The sequence below is a fragment of the Rhagoletis pomonella genome, unplaced genomic scaffold, assembly GCF_013731165.1.
Source record: "Rhagoletis pomonella isolate Grant_MI unplaced genomic scaffold, Rhpom_1.0 Rhpom_scaffold_00013, whole genome shotgun sequence".
NCBI classification, from domain to species: Eukaryota; Metazoa; Arthropoda; class Insecta; order Diptera; family Tephritidae; genus Rhagoletis; species Rhagoletis pomonella.
In genome coordinates, this window is record NW_023458567.1 from 5,431,280 (window position 1) to 5,454,597 (window position 23,318).

Consider the following 23,318-nt stretch of genomic DNA (forward strand, 5'->3'; position numbering starts at 1 on the left):
ACTGCAAAACGTTCTTTGCCAGTTATTACCTCTGGTGCTTAATTGATCTATCCTACAGTTTTACGCCGACTCCGAACGGCGATTGTATTTTTATGAGAAGCTGTTTTTCATGGCAGAAATACACTCGGAATATGGCTGAATAATTCAACTGCACAGCTGTGGTAAAGAAGCAAATGAGCGGTTCACAAAAAATTGGGGGACACAGGAAAGCTCAATTGGATTTTAAAGAGACTCAACTAGAAACTAAGGCTTTCACGATAGGAAGGGCTTGCGCAGTACTCTAAATGCCTAAAAGAACTTTTATAAGAAACAGTGGTTATATGGAATAAAGTCACGACCAACACAAAGCCTGGAGGTGAAGCTTTTCAAAGCTTTCTATAGATTCAGGTGTAAATTTGCTGTGTTGCAATCTAGCATGCGTTTTGTTGTTGGAAAATCAACAAAACATGTGCGATACCCATATATGTACATCATAACTAGAACTTAGCATACCGTTCTCGTACAATAAAATTGCCTTGTATGTTGACAACAACGTTTCTTTGTCTTTGCCCCAGGTGCTGCCGGATGGCGACTTTAGGACCTTGGATCTGTACTCTATTGACAATTGCGGTTCTGTGCGGTGTGCGCCGGGAAAGAGAGCACAATGAAAATAAAATCTACGTAAATATAACGAAAACTTACGTACATTTTACATTGCGTGCGGTTGTGTGCGGTGTGCGCTGGGAAAGAGAGCACACTGAAAATAAAATCTGCGTAAATATAACGAAAACTTACGCACATTTTACGAAAGTTTTCGTCATTTTGAGCCACGAAAATTTTCGTTGATTGTACAAAACCGTTTTCGTACATACTACGAAAATATGAGACATCAGATCTTAGTACATTTGACGAACGTATTCGTACTATTTACGAACGAATTCCGTACTACTTACTAAAGATTTTCGTACTATTTCTTTATTTTTTACGAAAGTTTTGTAAAATGAACAAAAAAATTGGTCCTATATTTAACGAAATTATTTTCCTAAAAACTGCGATTGTTTCGTAGAACTTCCGATCGCTTTCATTCTCCACACTGTAAAAAACATAAGACGAACAATAACACAACACGTTTATTTTGCTTTTATTCTTAATTTTAAGCGTCTTTCTTTAACAAAATGTTTTGCAATGTTTTTATGTGGAGGTACTTGGCAGATTCGCAGCTTCTTCGATGTTTGCTTCCTTTCTCGACTATAAATTAAACGAAAATTATAAGGCGTCTGAAAGGCAAGTTTCAGTGAAAAATCATACATGTACTTACTTAATATTTCATTAAGTAGAGCGTCTGTTCCTGGCTTGGGCTTGTCGTTGATAGCTAACTGATGAAATTGCCTATTTATGAAGCCCCACATTGCAGAGCAAGGCTCAGCGTGGGCGATGTTAAAAATATTGTATGCTTAAAAGCATTTATCCACAGCTTTAACATTTAATTTTATATTGTATTTTTATCCACCAAAAGCTTCTTAAAACTTTTAAAATAATATTATACGTCCCACAGTAGCCAACCAGTAATTTCGCAATGACACGCAGTACATAAAAATATGATGAAATATTAAACTTCCAGTAATTTAGTACATATATTGTACGAAAATATTCGTCTGTTGTACGAATTTAAAAAACATGTTTCTGCATTAGTACTATGTACGAAAATATTAAGTAAATTGTACGAATACAGAATTGTAGATTTCGTAAATTTTAAAATCATGCGTAAATATTACGAATGCCTTCGTACAATATACAAAATTATTCGTACAGAGATTTGTTCAGTAATTTACGAATGTGTTTCGTAAAATAAACGAAAGATTTCGTAAATTGTACTGAAAAAAGGCTTTACGAAAGTCCTTTCGTTATATTTACGAATGGTTCGTAAAATCTGTACAAAAACCAAGACTACGAAAGTTTTTCGTCGCACTTTTTCAAAATTTTATTTTCAGTCCAGACTATTGAAGATATCTCCGAGTATTTGAGGGTTGTTCACAGTCGAAATTGGTTCGCCGTCGACGTGTACACCCAGCTGTAGTCTGACCTCTTTCGTCCAGGTAGTAAAAAAGGTTGTCGAGAATTCCGTAAGTTAGAGGATTAGGCTCCTTGCAGTGATGGTAACCGTGTACTTTCGAGTACAAGTCATCAATTTAATTTCTGAACGCCATTATCGAGCAGTCGTCAGCATAAGGCCCTTCGTACACAAGTCTATGCAAATCTTCGATATAAATGTTCTATACCTACGTCGCGAGGATCTTGTAGCGAACGGTCCATATACACGCCTTTGAAGCGTGACAAGATGTCCTCAAGTGAAATCTAGGAAATCGCGGCAACGTTTGTAGCGACGATCTCGCCCGACAGATGGCCCGCAACTGGTGTGGGCCACGAATGAACAAAATGTCGATTCGGTTAAGGCCACGAGTTATCTAAGTGTTTATGGCGTTAAGTGCTGTTGCTGGGCTATGCAAAACGGTAGTAGCGAAGCCTATAATTCATCATGGGAGCGGATGCAGCATGAACTGTCAGCTATAATAGCTCGCGCATGGATCCGACGAGGCACGGTCACCGAAAGAGATTTCTACTATAGTCTCGTTTCGTCGGGTTGGACAGTGACCTTACGGTTGACCAAAGCTTAAAGCTTAAACAGACGGCAGCGTTAATCCGGATTAACTCGGACTTAATCCGGATCAACTGCAGTTAATTTCCGAGTTGATCCTGATCAACGCCGCCGTCTGCTTATGCTTTTACACACACCAAAGGTGAAATTGCAAGTCTTATGTAGGTTTACTAGTTGCCGAATCTCCGTATTAAGTTCCCTAATGCGGGGATTTCTGGGATCTGCCTGGCGAAGGCTATCACACTCGTTGGCTAGAACGCGAATGAAGCAGGCTGCAGCAGCATTGACAGCCTTGCGGAACTTACGCTCACCTGCATGAATGTTAGTTGCTGCGGGGATCGCAGCGAAGGTACTTTCAGTAAATTGTAAAATAAGTTTTATTAAAGTTGACATTGGCCCGGTGTTCGGCGGAACCAAAGTCAGCAGGTTCATCGAGAGGATTATGGGCAGATGGTCCGATTCTAACGTCCGCATTGTTCGCCACGAGATGCTGTTTGTCAGACCAGCGTTAACTATTGTTATTTTGCTTCGTCGTTCATTGTGCAGCATGTCAAATAGGCTATCTGCTCAGCCAAGTATATTCCACTATGATCAGTCGATAGGCTTGAATGCCGAAGGTTGTGGTGCGCGTTAAAGTCACTAGCTACCATTTTATTTTAGTATGATACCCTGCAGGGCAACTGGGGACTGGGGGTAAGTAAACGGTGTATATTTGGAGTTCGACATCGCCTGACCGGATAGCAATAGCGATAAGCGTCTGCTGCGATAAGACGACACTGCACGGTGTGATGCGAGATGAACGCGAAGCCTCCACCATTATTTCGTTCGGGATCTCGACAGTGCCTGTTGTATCCGTCGCAGTTCAGCATTGTTGAATTGCTGTGCAGCTTCGTCTATTGGACCGTAGCTATCAATATCCCAAGCCGATCCATGCAGACTATTATATCCTCGATCTGAATTGTAATATATTCGTGTGCGTTGGGAGGCTCATCGCAATACGGGGTGTTCGTATGGTGTGATGTTGCCTGCCGAGAATTTGTTGTATATGCTGCTGTTGGAGGTGCTGCCTTTGGTGGTAGTAGGCGGCGTCGCAGAAGGGATTTGCTGCACTGCAACAATGGCCTAAGAATTTGTTCGTACATTATCGAGTGGTGCGAAGTACTGATCATAACCTAAATTGTCGGTACGGTACGGTATACCCTGGGTTGCAGCACCGCACAGAGTGGGTGACGAACTAGGAGCTCTTGGTTTCTCCTCGCTCGTGGGTTGCGGCGGGGTGTAGGTGGGGGTGTGGTTGAGGCTTTGTTATGTTGGAAGGTGGTCTGGTCGTGTTGGGTTTGCGTCGCTCAGGTGAACTTCGTTGAGCCATTGAGGCAGCCTGGGTGTTTAGTGGTTCGTCACTGAGGCAGCCGTGTTGTTTGTTAGGTTAGAGCAGCACGGGGCCTCAAATAACGTGCTCCACTGTCAGTGAGTTCTAAGGTCTGAGCAGGTTCTAAGGTGACTCCATTCGTTGCAGGTATTGCACCTTACTGAGGTGGAGTTTGATGATGTGGATAGTAAAAAGCGTATAACTCTGCTGTATGTACTGTTGCAGGCCACAGAGGATGTTAACCCCTTGAGCGACGAATCATTCGTGGGTAGGCTGGCACATTTATGTTCGGGGATTATTACCACGAATTGGATTTCATTTTGTATGTACCTGATTTCGTGGAACCTGGAAGTGCAACAGAATTTGGTGAGTGTAGATAAACGAGGCTGCAGCAGTGATCGGACTTGAAAAAAATTCTGTGTGGTAGAAGCTGGAAAAAAATGTGGTAGATCTCAGGTTTTGGATCAAAGTTTGTACAAAAGGTAAAAAAAACTGCATGGTTTTACCTAAATTGCAAACTTTTTAGACTCTAAAAAAAATTTAATTTTGAAGTTGCTAAAAATTGCATTGAGTTTTGGCAATTTTTCTTCCTTGACTGTGTAAAGCAGTTTTTTCCATATCAATATATTTTTCGAACATATTTCAAGAGATTTCTGCAACCTTCCGGAGTGCTGCCAGCTTTTCTTTTTATCACATCACGATCTAGCGAACAAATGTGGCACGTTCCAAAAAACGCTACTTGGGATTTACCGATTTTGACAATTCTCAAGTAAAAGTAAACAACGCCTCAACAACTTTAGATGCATTTAAATTTGCTAATCTTTCACAAAAATCGCCGTTTTTCAACATTGTCACTATAAATTCTTTTATTAAATCATATATTTTGCAATTTAACACAATAACACCACGTTTCCTGTCGAAAAATTTATTATTGAGAAAATTTACTCAGCCTTATCACGAGTTTCATTTTCCCCGAACCGGTTCACTTTTCACTTTTGGTTTCCATGGTTTTACTATGGGCGGATGACAAATTTTCGGGTGAGTTTTTTTTCAGGCGAAACTCAAGATAAGGCAGACTATTTTACACAGGGACGTGAACCGGGTTTGAACCGGAAACCCGCTTTTTTCTATTAATTAGCTGAACCATTAACCGAACCGAAATTTTCCACAAATGTTTGATCCAAGCCGAAAACCGAACCACTTTCTATAAAGGTTTAAAGGCTTGTTTCAACCAATTTTCAATAGATAAATGTACCCACTTTTTTTTCTTTTTGTTAAACATGGTAACACCTACCATATTTGTTTACCATGTGACAATTGGGGTGTTCACAGTTCGTTCCAAATTGTGTCTGAAAATGTAGACATCTACATTTTGAGACATTTTTAGCATCAAACTGTGAGCACCCCTTTCTAGCAGTCGTCGCAAAATCGTCTCAAAACTTTGCTGGTGTTGCCAGACATTTCTTCCTTGCGTGCATTTTTTATATGACGCCTTTCGATTTTGTTTCTGAAAAATTGTAATTATTTAACTTAATTACCAATTCGTAATATTTGTTATTTCTTTTCCTTGATTTGTTTCTTTTCATCAGAAATTGCGCTCAAAACTTTTCTTTATCCAAATATGTAATACAAAATAAAAGAAATCTCGATCGGCGATCACTGAAACGTAGCTAGCAACTGTATACTCGAAAAAGCAATGTTGCCAGTTTTTCTCTTTAAACCATGTTCGAATCGTGGAAATTTTGGAAGATCACAGGGTTGCTTTTAGCATTTAGATTCTTAATGCAAAAATGGAGTTGCATTTAGTTGCATTTAGGTGACGAATTTTGTATGGATAAATGTACATTTAGAGTAGCATTTAGAGCTAAATGCGCTAAATGTGCTTTTACGCGTAAGCAAAAACAGCCTATTAGATGCTCAAAAAAGTGGTAGATCTACCACAATGTGGTAGAAGTCCGATCACTGGGCTGCAGGGATTGAGATGCTTGAATTTCAAAATTGAAGAATATTGGCGCATATTCATAGTCATATTTAGTACTCAACTAAGTCGAAACTATTCTAAGCCACAACTAAAGCTATTCATAGTCGCCTTAGTTTCGACTTTTCAGCTGCAACTAAGTCGTAACTAGGAGGAAGTATTATCAAATTAAGGGAAAACAGACGAAATATGTAAAAATTAAGTTGGTAGAGGGTAATTTTGATAATATTGAATAACCTCCAATTAAAATTTACAAAGATCGATCCATTTTAATCGGAAGATGAAATTAAATGCGTATTACAATTCGAATAAAGCTACATCACAATTTTATAATTGGAATAATTTAGATAAATTTTCAAATAATAAGTCAGTTTCACGCTAGTTCTTTTAAAGTAAATTTGTGCATAACATTTAGATATCTACTATTTGTATGTTTCACAGCATGCTTTCGATAAACATCGACTTCACATCACTGCGGTTGTTCTGGCTATTTCACACAATTAACAAGAAAATGATACCTTATTCTTTTGCATAATCATACAATGAAAATAAAAATTACATAAACAGATGATCAAACTTGATATTATTTAATAAAAATGTAAATTTTCCAAAATATCGTAAAGAAAAATCGATACATTTTCACACTCGTTTTGCTATATCGTAAACTAAGTCGAAACTACTTAGTAGAAGTCTGAAATGCGACTATGAATAGAGGTAAATTTTAAGTTGGTACTTAAATTTAAGTTGCAACTTTGTTAGTTTCGACTTAGTTGCTGGACTATGAATACGCGCCATTGCATTTATTCTCAGCAGTGTTGAAAATTAAACGTGAGACCAAACCGGACATGCATTTAGGTGAGTGTCTGAGGATACAAGGTTGACCTCAATCACCAAAGAGTTTTTTCATGATTTATTCGCCTCTTTAAATTCTCTCCTTTGCCCCTTTCAAGCGATGTCACGAATATTTCCATTCCCCTCTTTATTATTACGCGAGATTCCGACAACTTTCCTAGTGAGAACGCTTTGAAAGCAGAACGTTACAAATTTTGGAGGTTATTTCTATTAGAGGCTTTGAATGCATAAGAGTTAAAGTGATTTGTAAAACGTGTTTTGTATTTCATAGTGAAAAATAGAAAGAATTAAATGATTTAAATTTTTAAAACAAGTGCGCTTGAAATTTGTTCAAACATGATGTACCATTTTTAAATCAATCATTTTCACAATCGTGATCTACTTTCGTACTGGCAACGCTGTTCAACTCGAATGCCAAAAAATTGCCTCCGAAAATTTCGCGCAGACAGCAACACCAGTCATCTCGCTCTAACACACATTGGTCCAAGCATGAGGAAATTTTTCGAGAAGCATACTCGCAGTTGGCTGCGTCAGTTCCACTTTGACGGCTGTGGGAAAAATTTGGTACATTTGAAGCGCGAAATTTTCTCTATTTTAGTGAAATAGCAGCCTAGACATACAGCAAAGTGCAAAACCTGCATAAAATAATTAAATACAATTGCTACAGTTCTAAAACGACGGCGTAAGCACACAGTTGCAAATAAAATAAGTTAATAAACGCAAAGTTGTGCGTGTGGCGTGAAAGAAGTGTGCTTTGGTGCTGCTGCGGTGTGTAGAAGTGAATATATTCTAGATTTTTTTCAAGCGCAGAAAAATGTGGCTTAATTAAATTTATGCTAGTTTAGGGTAGTGTTTTTGCTTATTTGGGCGCACGGTAGAATCTACACTAATTATGGCACGTTTTTCTGTGCACTTGTAAATTTCCATTTTTTTATTTTTGCGCTAAATTAAAATGGCGCTGGTTTGTATGTGTGTGTTATCGGCGGTAGTCGCATGGCGGCCGAAATGTATGCGGCGATTGTGGCTGCGAGCTCGCCCGGCAGTCTTGTAAATTTTGTTATACATATTTTTAATATTTTGGGTTATACTATTTAAAGGTGTTTCACTTTCGCTAACAAAATGTAGTACAATCAAATTTAGCATGTACTAAGCAGAAATTTATTTAATATATTCCTCTGCGGGAGGCTTTCGCTCGGTTAACGCTGCTGCTGTTGCGCTGCGCTGCCTCGGACGCTGCTCTGCTACGCACGATTCTGCGGTGACGAGTCGGATAAAACGAGTCGAAAGCAGCGAAAAGTAGTTCGCCCATTGAATGGAGGAGTAGTAGATACAGTTCGGTAGAATGTGCACCTTTGCATTACATTTGTTTGTGTAAAGTAGTAAGAATTATCTTAAAATGTTAGAATTCATATTTTTGGCGAATTAAATTGATATTTGAAATAATACAAGTCAAGATCACCGGTAAAGCTCAGGGGTTTGTTAAATACATATTAAGAAGAGGAGTGGACACACTTTTGAGGCCTGCTGGAAGTTGTGGTTGATGATCTGCCTGATCTAACCTTAAAGTCTTAGATAGTAAGGTTATTGAACCTCATGGTGCGGGCAAAAGCTGCAAATTATCTTTTTAGGGCCAAAGTTATGTATAGAAAGTTATTTTGTTCAAATTTAGTTAGTTCATTTTTCTCTAAAATTCATATTTGGACAAAAAAAAAAAGAAAAACCTTTACGTCTAAATTTGCATATTTTTAGACTCATAATATAGCATTTAACACATATTGCGTCGTTTTTTAATTCTCCATACTCATTTTTGTATTTTTTTTTCAGTTTTGTTTTGAAGACCTTATTTCTCTGGATTTCATTAGCAGCGCTGAAAACAGCTTTTTAAATACTAATGTATGGAAATATGAATAATGGTGGCCACGCGCCATACGGATACAATGGTTATAGACCGAGGTATTTATGCACATATTTTTTGTATTTATTTTATAGTATGTAGATAATATGTATCTAATTTAAATGTAGCGAAAATAATGTGTAGTAGGTACATAACGCATTAGGGATTCGCGTTTCGGTTTTGGCTGGTTGCTAAAAACCGTGCGTTTGTGACCTAATCAGCGATTAGCTGGTAAACTTATGTGATGTAGTCTTCTAAAACCTTTACATATCGGCATATTCCAGATATAAATAGATAAACATTTCGGACATCATATTTATAACCACTTTAGTTATTTGATAAAAAGGCGGGGAAACTTTCCATTATGGCCGTATGGCCGTATGGCCGAAGGGGGAGTGGGCGTGGCACCTCCAACTGACCTTTTTGGAGAGGTCATGAACCGCCATTGACAAAAATGCATCCCCCGACCACCTACGCTCCCCATGTTTCCCTACGGACCCCTTAGAAAAATGGCCTAAAACCGCAACTTTTACTTGCGTACACAGTATTTTTGCGTAGAATTCCTTTCTGCGTAGGTGGCCTTCGGCCGCGCTTAGGGATTATAACCCTTACTACGTGGAATTCTCCTTTCTGTGTGACTTAACTGGGCCTACCGCCCCAGTGATGTAACCTTGGGAAAGGATGAGGTAACTAGAATTCCCTATTCTGTGCGGTAAACCTGGGGCTGCCGCCCCAGTGATGTCTATTTTGGTTACTGGGTGTTTTATAAAAATGTCTTGTATATAAAAGTGTGTATATAAAAATGTATTGTGCAAATGAATATTTAACATTTTTCAAGTGAATAAACGCAAATGAAGATTGTGATTTTTGGCAATTTTTCTAAGGGTTCCTTAGGGAACCATAGGGGACCTAGGTTGTCGGGGGTTGCATTTTTGTCAATGGCGGTTCATTCCCTCTCCAAAAAGGTGGGTTAGTGCTGCCACGCCCACTTACCTTTCGCCCACCGCCCCTTTAACGAACGGCCATAAAGGAAAGCCAACCCCAAAAGGCTTCAAAGTAAAAAGTTGAAAAAAATAAAATAAATAAATAATAAAAATAATAAAATAGCTTTAAAGGATGCACAAGATTTAAACCAAATTATGTGCTAAGAACTGATTTCTTGCGAAGAAAAGCTATCCATTATTTAATAAACTTTAAATAAGGCCAAACTATCAATATTTTAATACCCAGTTAACATGCTCATTTGCGGGCGAGAAGTGAAAATGCCACATAAAATATAATCGATGTATTGCGAACTATCATTGTTTATTTTTCTCTAACATAATTTTTTCTTTTTGTACACCTACTACTCTACATTTCTTGGCCAGCATTGCACCTTACTTTTTTTATGAACAGCCACGTGCACTTCCTGTCAATGATTCTTAGTGTGCATTTGTGGCTTGTCCTATGTATATACAGCTGCGGTCAAAATAATAGCGCCCAAATTCAATAGGGAGTGTCTACTTACACGCGCTACGGTAACTTTTACCGTAGATCCACGGTAAAATTACCGTATATCCATGGTAAAAATTACCGTATATCCACTATAAAAGTTAGCTTAGATCCACCGTAATAATTACCATAGATCCACTGTAAAAAATACCGTAGATCGACGGTGTTATAACCCTTACTACGCAGAATTCTCCTTTCTGGGTTGCCGGAGAAGTGGGCGGAACTTCTTTGTGCCTAGGTAAATTTTACCGTGGATATACGGGAATTTTTACCGTGGATATACGGGAATTTTTACCGTGGATCTACGGTAAAAGTTACCATGGCGCGTGTGTCTAGATAGTGCCAATTCAATATGATATTGTACACAAGGTTAACAAAAATTAATCAAACTTCATCAAAATTTCCAACTTTTTATATAGAATTTTTAGAAAATTTTCGAGTATGCAGTTTTATGGACTATTCATTTTAGTGCAAGTTTAAAATCGCTCAAAATTACCGTTGATTTTTTAGAATTTTATTGCGAAGATGTTGAGCATTCTCTTCCATATAACTCCTCAACAAGATTAATTTTTTTGCTCAAAACCCTCAAAAAAACCAGTGGTAATCTTAGGCGACCTGAAATTATTATTTTGACCCAAACTGTACATATGTATGTATGTATATACAGTATCGGTCATATCTATTACACGCCATTTCAAAGTGATATTGTGTGCCACTTACACGTATTTATTTACTTTTAAGAATTTTCAATTAAAATACAGTTCTTTCTCTAACAAACCCCATATAAACCCAAGTTTAACAATTTGTAGAAAACTTCAAAAAAGTGCAACAAATTTTCACCTAAGTTTCAAACTTTTTTCTCGGAAGTGTTAGAATTTTTTCGAGTACAAAGTTTTTTAGCCCCTTCAATTTTAGTCTGATAATGTGCAAGTTTCAAGTGGCTAAAAGTTACCGTTGATTTTTTAGAATTTTTTTCGCCAAAGGCGTTGCGGATTTCTTCCATATACAAATAAATTGAGTTTATTCATTATATGGAAGCCAATGCGACAAAAATAATCTAAAAAATAAACGGTAATTCGTAGCCACTTCAAATTTGCTCATTATCAGACTGAAATTGAAGGGGCTAAAAAACTGTATACTCAAAAAAATTCTAACACTTCCGAGAAAAAAGTTTGAAATTTATGTGAAAATTTGTTGCACTTTTTTGTAGCTTTCTACAAATTATTAAGCTTGGGTTTGTATCTGGTTTGTCTGAGAATGAACTATATTTTAATTGAAAATTCTTAAAAATTAATAAATAAACATAAGTGGCACACAATATCACTTTGAAATGGCGTGCTATAGATATGACCGATACTGTATATGCCCATGCAATACTTGTGCTTTTTTGTTTTCTTGGCACTTGTGTCTATTTTTTATTATGTATTTTAATATTTATTCTCAAATATTGATTTTTTTGCAACAGTGTTTTGGTTTCTTTTTTTTCGATATAATTTTGCATATAAATTGCTATTGAAATTTTGCCAAAGTAGCTGCTGTGGGACGAGCGATTCTTTTGTATCTGGCGTAGGTTATGGCTACATTAGTTACTTTAAAAGGAAACTATACATTGCGCCGCAATGTAGCACTTGAGAAGGCTAAGTAATAAAATTTAAAGTCCATATTAAAGTGAAAGGCGAAACAGCTGCGGATTAGCGATTAAACATGCCACGACAGTCAGTTCTACGTTACCGGAACTACCCAGACTAATTCTGGACAAGCACTGTTACTTCGTTAAGTTTCACCAAAAATTCTACAACAACCCATTATACATATATGGGATATATATGTACATACATATAAAATATGCAGATCTTTTTACACAATTAATAAATGTTAATCTTTTATAAAATTTAGTAGATTTACTGCCCACGACAAAACGATTACCCCTCAATATCTTGAACAGTTTTGATAATTATCAAAATTTATAATTTATCGCTTGTTTGTTTAATATTCATTATTTTTACTTTTAAGCTTTTATCTAACAAATACCATATAATTCCAAATTTCAGACTTAGTAAAAAATTATCAAAATTCCACAAACTTCATCCCAATTCCAAGCATCTTAATTTTTATTTCTATAATAATATTTGGTATGTCTATTTAATTCTAGCATAATAAAATGAAAGTTTGAAGTTGCTAAAAAATCGCGTTGATTTTTGATAATAATTTTTCTGATTTTTAAGCAACTTCAAACTGTCACTTTATTATACTAGAGTTTAATAAGCTATAAAACTGCATATCAAAAACTAATTTAGAAATTCTAATTAAAATACTTGGAATTGGGATGAATAGTTTGTGCAATTTTTTAAATTTTTGTACAAAGTTTAAAATTTGATCTTATGTATATGATTTTTGTTAGATAAAGAGCTGAACTTAAATAAAAAAATTAATGAACCTTAAATAATAAAAAGACAATTTTTAAGCAAAAAACAAAACCGACTTCCATTTTCATATAAAAATTTAGGAGTACCGTTCATTTTTTCATGATCCAATGATCGGATCTCAACTAGATTAGCATGGGACCACCTGTGAGACACTACCTTTCCGATGCGAAATCGGTTGACGTGGTCCAAAGTTATGCGGTAACATACATACATAAAAAAAAATCGGACGAATTGATAACCTCTTCCTTTTTTTGAAGTGGGTTAAAAAGTAGTCAAAACTGGTAAAAATATTGATGTGCTATCTTTTGTCTCGGGCTGTATACCATAAATCATATAAGTCAAAGTTTTAAAACTTTGGACACAAATCAGGAAAATAAGTGTACCAAATTTCAATAAAATGTCCTCGAAAGTTTTCAACTTTTTATTTAGAAATTGTATTATTTTGGGTATGCAGTTTTGTCGCCTATTAAATTTTAGTATAATAATGTGCAGGTTTGTTAATTCTGAATGAATTCTGTTGATCTTTTGGTCGGTTGAAACTTGCAATTCATTAGACTAGAATTGTATGGGCTATAAAACTGCATACCCAAAAACGTTCTAAAGAAGAATAAAAAGTTTAATTTTTAATGAAAATTTGTTTGAATTTTCCTAAATTTTTATAAGGTTTGAAACTGTGCTTTATGTATATTTTTTTGTTAAAGCTGGAATGATATTTTTATAGAAAAATAACAAAAAAAATTGGGCTCGAAAAACATTACGAATATTAAAAAAACAACACGTGGTCATTTGTTTGAGTCACTGTATATGGTTTACGTTATAGAATGTACTATATTTTTATAAAAAAATAAACAAAACAAATATATCACGTAAGATATTAGGGGTATTCTCTGAGTCTTGCAAAACCCTTGCACGGTGCGCGGATTGCACGGTTTGCAAAGTTGTCCCATACGAAAACCGGTTTTTACCGTGCAATCCGTGCAATCTGTGCACCGTGCAAGGGCTTTGCAAGACTCGGAGAATACCCTATTGTAAATATTAAAAAAAAAATGTGCCATTTACGTGAGCGCGACTGTATATATGCAAGTATTTTTGGTGCCCCATTTCCAAAAACATGCCTTTTTATGAACCCCGAAAAATAGTTATAACTATGTACATATGTACATCCAAAATTCCTTGACATAAATCTGCCTCAATTGTTGTACTATTTATTTATACGCTCGGCTGGCTGCTGTACTAGTTTGTGGTTTTCTTATGCGTTTGGCGCCGCCGAACTTGCAACTGGTCGGACAATGATGGTCTGTGGCATTGCAACACAATGTTCTCAACTAATTGTACTTATTTCCTGTACGGTTGGTGAATTTGTATTTTTTTGTTGTTGATTTTTTTTCTTATTAAGTTGTGCGATCTTGCGATTCTCAGTAAAAAATATATGCTTAGTACAAATGCGTGTATGTATATTGTATATTTTGTGTATGTATGTACATATGTCTGAATTTCTACACAAGAATTTGACCGAACCACAACGACGCTCAACAAAGATTGCACCGAAAATGCCACATAACTGCCTGGCAGCTGCTGTTGTAGTGGTTTTTGGTACGCCGCCATTCCTGTTGTGCTATGTACTATGTAGTATGTAGTTGCAATTGCAGTCACATACATAGTCTATATTTCTGCAGCTACAAATACAGTTATAGCAGCTTGTTATGCTTAAACTTTTAAGCTACTACACTTGTCGCGCCACTGTTGCTCTTTCGCCCATTGTGCAGTGAGTTTGTTCCTTGGACATCCTTGTCCGCACTACTGTCGTATTTTTACTATTGTTTATCTACATCTGCTGACATTTGCCATGTTTTTGACCGCATTTTCCTTGATTTCGTTGCTTGTTAACATAGTTCTATTTTTTTTTTGTTTTTTTGACACAGTACTTTGGTGTTCTTGTATCAGTTTCCGCTTGTGCTATTTTCGAAAAATGTCATCCTAATTCCTTTTTGGAGAGTTTAAGAAGTATGCTGCATAAATCCTTTGCGAAAGAATGTTGGCTTTTAGAGCGTGGTGAAATTTATTTTTATTATTGCCGGCTCCGAGGTGTAGATGACAGAGTTATTTCTCTAATACTGTCACAATACTAATCGATTTTTACTGTTCGGAGGTCATTAAATAGAATAAATATATTGGGGGTATTCTCTGAGTCTTGCAAAGCAGTTGCACGGTGCACAGATTGCACGGTAAAAACTGGTTTTCGTATGGGACAGCTTTGCAAACCGTGCAATCCATGCAATACCGTGCAAGGGCTTTTGCTAGACTCAGAATACCCCTATTATGATTTCTTTTTTTAATTTAATTTATTTTCAGCCAACTAAAATCAATCATCCATTCATGCAACGCTTTGAATAAAGCAATGAGAAGCACACAATGTGCACACGGTTATTGAAGATCGATAACGGAAGAGTTGTATTAATGCCTAATGATGTCTCCACTCCTAATTGAATGGCAGTAATCGGGACTTTCTTGCTTCGGTACAAAGCATTTACCATTTTCATTTAAATTATATTTTTCGCCATACATAGTTTCACTTAAAATCAAGCAATAAGCATTAACCACTTTTGATATAGTTTCTCGTCTAATTATTCCGCCATTCTGCATTACCTCCGCCTTTAAATTTTCATGCCTTTAAAAAAATTGTCTTTTTTTGTTTCAGTCCAAATTTGCCTTTTCTCAATGTATGTACCTGCCATAAACCTTTTTTTGCTTGTCTTTCTACATATCTGATGATGTGGTGAGAAGCAGATGGCTCGAAACGGCCACCCATTTGATGAGTGTAGGTGTTTTGACCTTTCAAGAACTGACGGCCATCATTAAAGCTGCTGAACCTTTCTGAAAAAACGACTCAGTAGGTATTGTTTAGTTGTTGGTTGCAGGCACAAAAATAGGAAAAATAATGTGGCAAGGTAAAATAAATTAACATTGACAATGCATACTTTGCTGTGTGGCCCCATACAAATAAAAAGCAATGAATGTAAGCGCGACGTGAATGGAAAATGCTGAGGGAAATAATTAAAATTAAAATGAAAATGAAGAAAAATTGTTTTCTTTTTAAGCTACAATTTCTTTTTTTTTTTTAATCTAATTTTTGTCATATTTCTCACACTACACAAATTTAAACCTTGTTGTAAAGGTATCAAAATCTAATTCTAAAAAAAATCATCACACAGAACCTTGTGATACCTAGTGGAGGTAAAAACCAAATGTTTTGCGCCAAAACTGCGAGCTAGTAAAACAATAAATAAAATAAAAGAGATTCTTATTTACCAAATTTTGCTCGATTCACATTTTTTTTCCGAAACCAGGAAAGCAAGAAACAATTGTGAATATTATGAATAATTAAATAGTGCAAATACAAAATTCACAACCACAGCTAAAGTAAAAAATAACTACAAAAATACCAAAAATTACCACAAAACATAACATACAAACAAAAATTAAATTCCCAACTCAACAAGGACAACAATTAAAATTTAAACTTCAACGCCGAAGCAAAAAATACTGCAAGCTACTACGTCACAACAACGAAAAGTCACATTTTTGTATATTTCGCAATATACATAGATATAACAACGGCATACGATTTATATAATTTTTGGATAATTTCGAAAACGTGCAGCAGCGGGCAATAAGGAAAACCGCAGCAGCCACTATGTACCGGTAATTGTTGCACACATTAAAATAAAAGTTATAAATTTATACGAATAGTATGTATTTCCCTAAGTATTTTTTTTTGTGAATATATCGTACGTTTAATAATAGTTTAATTACAAATTTACGTTTTTTTTAGATATCATAAAATCAATAAGCTTGATGACGATAGTATGTATGTACATATGTTCAGTCCAACAGATAACTAAACTCCCCAAAAATGGCGAAATATGTACATATGTATGACTGTGTGTATTTATTTATTGTTTTTATACCAAATATATGTATGTATTGTGTATGTATATATCAAATTCTCTTTATTATTAAACATGTGATGTAATTATTTTTACATATATGTACATATGTGTGTTCTAATACATTTTCCGCCCATTATATCGAAAAGGTAGATCACTTTTGTTTGGTACTCTACTACACATTTCTTCTCAAAAGTGTGGGCGTTGTGGCAAATGCATTGGCGACCAAAATTAAATATTAAGCATTTTGTGTATTGCGTTGTGTGTCCGTTGCGTTCTTTTCATTTAATACTTATAAAAAATTCGATTGTATACTTGTTTACATTGTCTAAATGGCAAACAAATTCAATATGCTGAAATAATTGGGACTCGAAGAGTAAATGGAAAGGGGAGAGACTTTAAATATTTACTAAAATACTCCTTACTTTAATAAGTAAAAACATTTTGTAAGTATTTTTTACGTAGAATTTTTTTTTTTACAAATATGTTTGTTTTATTTAGTATATCTACACAAATTTATTTTAATTTTATTAACGTCAAAATTTATTTTGAGATCAATACAATTTCTAGTTGTTAATAAACGTGTATAGGGCCCTATCGTTCGAATGGACACCGACGCTCCAGCTATGAAAGTATTAAACTCGGAACCCGCTGGTGGTAGCAGAGGAATAGGGAGGCCCCCACTGCATTGGAAAGACCAAGTGGAGAAGGACTTGGCACCACTTATCATTTCCAATTGGCGTCAGTTGGCACAGAAGTGAAACTACTGGCGTACTTTCTTAAACTCGGCCAAAATCGCTGAGGTGGTTACAGCGTCAAATAAGAAGATAAAGTACTACGTAACCGGAACGACCCAGATTTATGCTTTATCTGGCCAAGAACTGCCACTCCAGAAACACTCACCAAAAACTCTGGGGAATTTGTAACAACAACAACAACAAAAAAGTATAGGACCTTTTATGTCACCATCAGACTCAATAAATCCGTCTGTTATCGACCATCATCCTCTGTTTATAAGATCTATTAAGCATTTGCGTGGTTTGAACTTATCAAAGTTTTCATAGTCATAAACGCATACATTCTTTTTGCAATAACAGCCACACCCATTTATGTAATACTCATTCGAGTTTTTGCGCTCAACAAAAATACTTTCCAACTCATCATGTACATATGTAACCGTAATAGGGGCAACATAAGATATTTGTATCCCTATAAAGGTGGCTCATAACCCTGACGGCCCAAGATGTTATAAAAGCTAAAAGTTTCTTGGAATACGAATTCCTGTCCATAAAGGCATCGACTGTGAAGTATTGCAGTGTAAGTCTGGTTATTGTTGCTCAATCACACATAATGTGCTCTGACTGACCTCTCTTCTTCAAGACAAATACATCAATACTTACCGTGCGCAGGCCAATCTGGTTCCGCAGTGTCCTGGTACGCAGCACAGTAATGCCGGGTTCCTTGCTGCAAATAGTTGTAGAGTGTTAAATCACTCCTTGACGAGCCTAGAGGTGATCGTCCTATCGGATAGGGCCCCTATGGCCGTCTGGCTGTCTGAAAAGATAGCTCGAAAAGCGCCTTTTAAAACCTTTTTAAGGTTCAATCTCGCACAAATTGAGATTGCCAAATACCAATTACAATACATATAAATTTCAGTGCAAGGTCATCTCATTGTATCCTGATTAATATTTTGAAATACTTTCGTACATCTTTAAATTAATTACTACTAAAATGGCTACTTTAACTGCAACTGTTTTGGTTGCGTATCTGTTGTTTGCACTAAAATTTAATACATCCTCCATATGATATGCAATTAAGTCATTTGCGAACACCAACTCTCCCCTGCACTCTTGTACCAATAGCAATGAAATTTTTTGTATGAATCACAGATGCAAATCCATACATATCATTTTATAGGAGACCTATTAACTCGGTAAATACAAAATTCCATATACATACATATATACTTACACACAGCAATGAGAATGCTGCCACACTTTCGTTGCGAAAGTGTTAGCGCACTTCCACTGCTTCCACAGCTTCCAATGTTGAATATGAGTAAATACTTTTTGCGCTGTGTGCAAACAAACAAATAAAATCCTAATGAGTTTACCAAATTTAAAATCCTACCAATCCCCCAAGGGATAGCTGTGCTCTAGTAGGCGTTCGTGAGAAAGCAAACACCGAGCGGAAAAACTGAGTAAGCGAGTTAGGGAGTGAGCTGCTTTTCAGCGTTACTTCAGACTATAGCTCGCTAACTAAACGGATTTGGAAGCATTCAACCAAATTCAAATCGCCAGTGTTGTTGAAATGAATACACAGCTGCTAGTTGTGTGCTAACTGATTGGCAGTGGCTGCCTCAGATTCATACAGATTTGCAATTACATATGTACGAACAATATCTGAATTCTATATGTGGTGGGTTGAAATTAAGCGCATACTTCATATAGCAAGCAGTGAGCGCGATACTCGCTCGCTTCACACTTCACTGATTTGCAGTAAATAATTGAAAAGTTTCACAAGTGCTTTTACTACTATTTTGCCACAACTTTTATTGCCTTTTCGACTAAGAGTACTGTTGCCACTGCTATTAACATTGTTTGTTTTAGTCTGTTGCTGCTAAACTAATTTATTACTGCACTTCTTAATGCGCTCAACTCTCAGCCACTCGTTGCCAAGAGTACAAGTGCGCTTCCCTTCGCTTTGCTTTTGAATTTTCAGCTTCCGAAAGACCTTGCACTAATTTGCACTTCTTCTGGTCCACTTGCCCCATTCACTGAGTATCTAATTTTATTTATACTGTGGCAATTTATGAATGACTACTAATGAGTGGTAGCAGTTTGCGAGCAGTTGGCATTTCAATTGGGTACCTTGCCGGTTGCTTGCTAGATTTCGGAAGTGCAACACTGTGTAAAGAGAGGAGGAATGACTATTGATTTTTGATAAAGCATGTGTCTACAATTCTCAAAATTATCCCGAGTAAATAATCAGGCCCTGAACTGCTTCTAAACGGGTTTCTATCGATATCGGCCAGATGTTTTGTCAACTCTCTTGAGTTTATCTAGTGTCTGCATACCACACAGAGCTTCATTTTCGATGCAATTTGTAAATTTAAGATTAGTAAGTAGTGCTGCCTGCTATCTCGTTCAATTATGCTCAAGTAGTAATTTTGGCTTCTCGTAAAAATAAGTTTTACTATAAATTTTAATCACTCGCTTATTATCCTCTCATAATGGTCATCAGATTTATAAAGCTGGTACTTGGCGTCGATTTTGTCCCCAATCGCTATGGGCTCCTTTTCTGTTTTACTTTAGCAAACCACATTTTCCTCCACACTTCGCTAAAAAAAAACTAACCTGAAGACCCTGCTCCCATTAGAAGTTGCAATTTATGTTTCTCTCTCCCCTTAATTTTTTATTTTTGCTGCTTCATTTTATCAACAACCTTTCGTCCGCCTTTCATTCGTTCCATTGACTTTATTTCCGCTTCGTCATTATCGCACTTCCTTTGACACAAGTACCCATATGTACATACATATTATGCGTCCTTTTCGTTTTCACTTGCTGGCAGCCGTATGGTGTGACACTTTCTCGGAATCCACCCACCGCTTGTCCGGTTGGATGTTTGAAAGCGTTAAACTATTACCGCAAATTGTCCACAACTTTTAGTTGTGCATAAATTTTCGCTTACAGAAATTATTATTTTTTTCTTCTTATTTTTATTGTTTTTTTTTTGCTGAGCCTTGATTCATGTCTCACGTCTGCCGTCGCTTTGCGTCCTTCATATCACTTCCCTTACCACCTTACCACAAGGTCCGATTGTACACCGCTCGCTCGACTTGTTTTAACGTCTTCGCGCTCGTTGTTCCTTTCCTTCCGAGCTTTCGTGCCTTCATCGGCATCTCATTTAAATTCCATAAGTTCTTACAACAATCACGCGGCCTATTTACACTTTATTTGGTGCGGTCTCACTTTGCTGCGCGTTCGCAGTTTTCCTTTACTTAACTGAGATTTTTTATTTCATTTATTTTTTTCTTTTCATTTCGTTTATAATCCGCCTATATTGTCGCCCTGTTGTTGACTCTACTCTGCGTGATGCTTGTGTACACGTTTGCTGGCACGTTGGTTTTTTGCTGACATACGCTGCTACATAGCTTCGTTACCTCCTTGCTGGCAGACTCATACCTTCTCTTGGTTTTTTGTGGCGCATTTTCATTTTATTTATTTACTTCTGCACTTTAATTTTATTGTTTTTATTTCTACGCTGCGTTTATTTATTGTTTTTTTTTGTTTTTTTTTTCGCCTTGCAGCCGCTGGCTTTTTTTTCTTTTCTTCACTTCATGCTTGCCTGCCTGCCGCTCGTTTCCAGCCTCCTTTTTACGGGTACCTAGTCCGACTTTACTGTTCTTGAATTGTTGAAGTATTTTCAGCTTCATAACTCGGCGACAAGTTTTGTCCGTTCGCCATTGGCGACTTTTGACGCCTCCACTTGACTGTGTTTCTTTTCTTTCTTGTTTTAGTTAAGTTTACTTCATTATTTTCTCGCACTTGACTACCTTTTTCGCAACACTGCAGTTTTCCCACTTACTTGCTTCAACGTTACCATCTTTTCTCCTGGTTTTAGTAAAACCTTTTCGCGCCATTTCTGTTGTTGTCAACTTGTGTGCCGAGGCCTTGCATCTGTTGTGTTGCCACAGCTTCCTTTCATTGCCTTCCTTCTTGGAATCCACACGCTATCGATTGAACACTTCACTTCGTTGATTGTAGTTCCCACTTTATGGCTTCCACCTCTACTATCGGAAGTGCCTTTATTTTGCCCTGTTTCGTATCTTTGTTTTGTTTTCTTTGCTAACCTATTTCCTTTCTTCCTTCTCAATAACAACTGTTATTATATTTTTCGGCCCCTCTGCTCCTTCACTGGCAAATTAACTTGTATGCTTTTATAATAACACAGCGCCGTCTCACTTAATCATATTTTGTTGTTTTGTAGTATTTCGTTGCCCCTTCCACTCCTTCGGTTTGCAAACAAAATTTTCCAAGTGCTTTCATTTGCCTTTCTCTAATTTCACTGCCTGTTTGCTCAGCTTGGATCATGGTTCTTTGTCGGCACATGTCCTGTCTCACATAAATATCTTTCAGGCAACTTAAGGAAAGCTCTTTTCCTGTTTGTTCCACGCTCAACTTATTTTTTTGCTGATATTTTCATCGGAATGAGTAAATTAGATAAATAAGTTGTGATTTACCACACAAATGCGAAGTGGAGGTAGGATCTACTGTGTGTAGCAGGCAACTTTTCTTGTCATATTTTTAGGTCCTTTTTGCCTAAGAATTTACAAGATTATTTACTCTGAAATAATTTTGAAATCCTAGGTACTAAAAAATCATATTTTTTGTCTGGAGAAATAGCTTCTTATAGTCCGTGGCCCAAGTTTTTTAAAAGTGTATAGGAAACCTTAAAGTCCTCTGTCTTCGTGTTGGCTCATTCGTCGGTGACGGACCGATTTTCGGTGCAGACCAAATTCGTTCAGTAATATATGGAATAATTTTTTTTCTCTGATATATTTTGCATCGCATTGTAGATTCAATAGATTTAGCGAAGTCACAAACCTTCACCTTACCTGTATTACTTTAGTAAGTTCGAGGTGTAAACGGAACTAACTGCCGTGGCTCGAAGCTGAAATATAATTTACCTAATATCAATGGTGCCACACTTTTTATTGTGCTGAAGATCTTAACTTTGAAATCAATTTAAAAAAAGTAAGTTCCTCTACATATATCTCCTTAATGTTCTACTGTGCTTTTGTCATTGATTTTTTTCATCTTCAGATGCCAGCTTATTGCTTACTCTCGAATAAATACTCAACAACAAAAAAGTACCGAGAAAGCAAAATTGTGAAAGTAAAGAACGAACGTAAAACAAAAATAAAAAACTAGTTCCAATACATTGATTGCAATTTCACTGCCAATTTCAATTTGAATATGGCACAACAGAGTGAGATCAGGAGGTCGTTTCGGCCACAGATTCTTCTCCGCGCGGCCAACCAACAACCAACCAAAACAGGGAGGCGTGCGGCTGATGATGACAATACATAAAAATAATGGGAATAATAGGTCATACGAACCAGCACACATGGCGCGCACACACACCCACCTACACCCACATCGACAAACAAGCACATGCAAGTGAATAAACAGATTTGGGGTGGTGAACGACCTTTTGTCGAATTTTTGTCACAAAATGGCCTCATCAAACAACGATTTTGACTAAATTTTGTATTGATTTACATGTGTACATGTACATACAGACATGTGTAGCAGTAAGGCATAGCGGATTTTACATGCTCTTATGCGCCTAACAGTCGACCACACGCTATAGCACACAGTCTGTTCGCCCGCATTTCGCCGCATGTCGCACACAATTTCCTTTAAGCAATTTGCGTACAAAAAGAAACCAGATTTTTTCCTTCCTTACAGCTCTGCCCTCGTATGAATGAATAGCTCTTTCGCTTGCCCCTTGTGTGCGCCTTTTGTAAAGTGTATTGTCAATAACGGAACGAAATTTTTAATACACGCAAATATGCAGATCTGATATTTATTATCGCCTTTTCAGCGGACGGTTCTTCGTCTGTGTGTATGTACATATGTGTGTGCCAGTGTGCGCTTAATGATATTGCTCACTTCCTTGCCGTGGTAGTAAAATACGAAATTCATAATTGCTGCGAAAGTC

General features: G+C 36.7%; 1 protein-coding gene across 2 annotated transcripts in view; it reads left to right on the top strand.

Annotated features, from left to right (window-relative positions):
- The first annotated feature begins 7,335 nt into the window (after nucleotides 1–7,335).
- The window catches only part of LOC118748619 (sex-lethal homolog), a 68,243-nt gene continuing 52,260 nt past the window's right edge, over nucleotides 7,336–23,318 (top strand). The window contains exons 1-2 of one of the 2 annotated variants that reach the window (XM_036483186.1): nucleotides 7,336–7,612; nucleotides 8,659–8,787. In XM_036483186.1, coding sequence (XP_036339079.1) covers nucleotides 8,726–8,787 — 62 coding nt within the window. In that variant the 5' untranslated portion in view covers nucleotides 7,336–7,612; nucleotides 8,659–8,725. The remainder of the gene's footprint in view (nucleotides 7,613–8,658; nucleotides 8,788–23,318) is intronic. The other variant, XM_036483185.1, reaches the window with a different exon arrangement.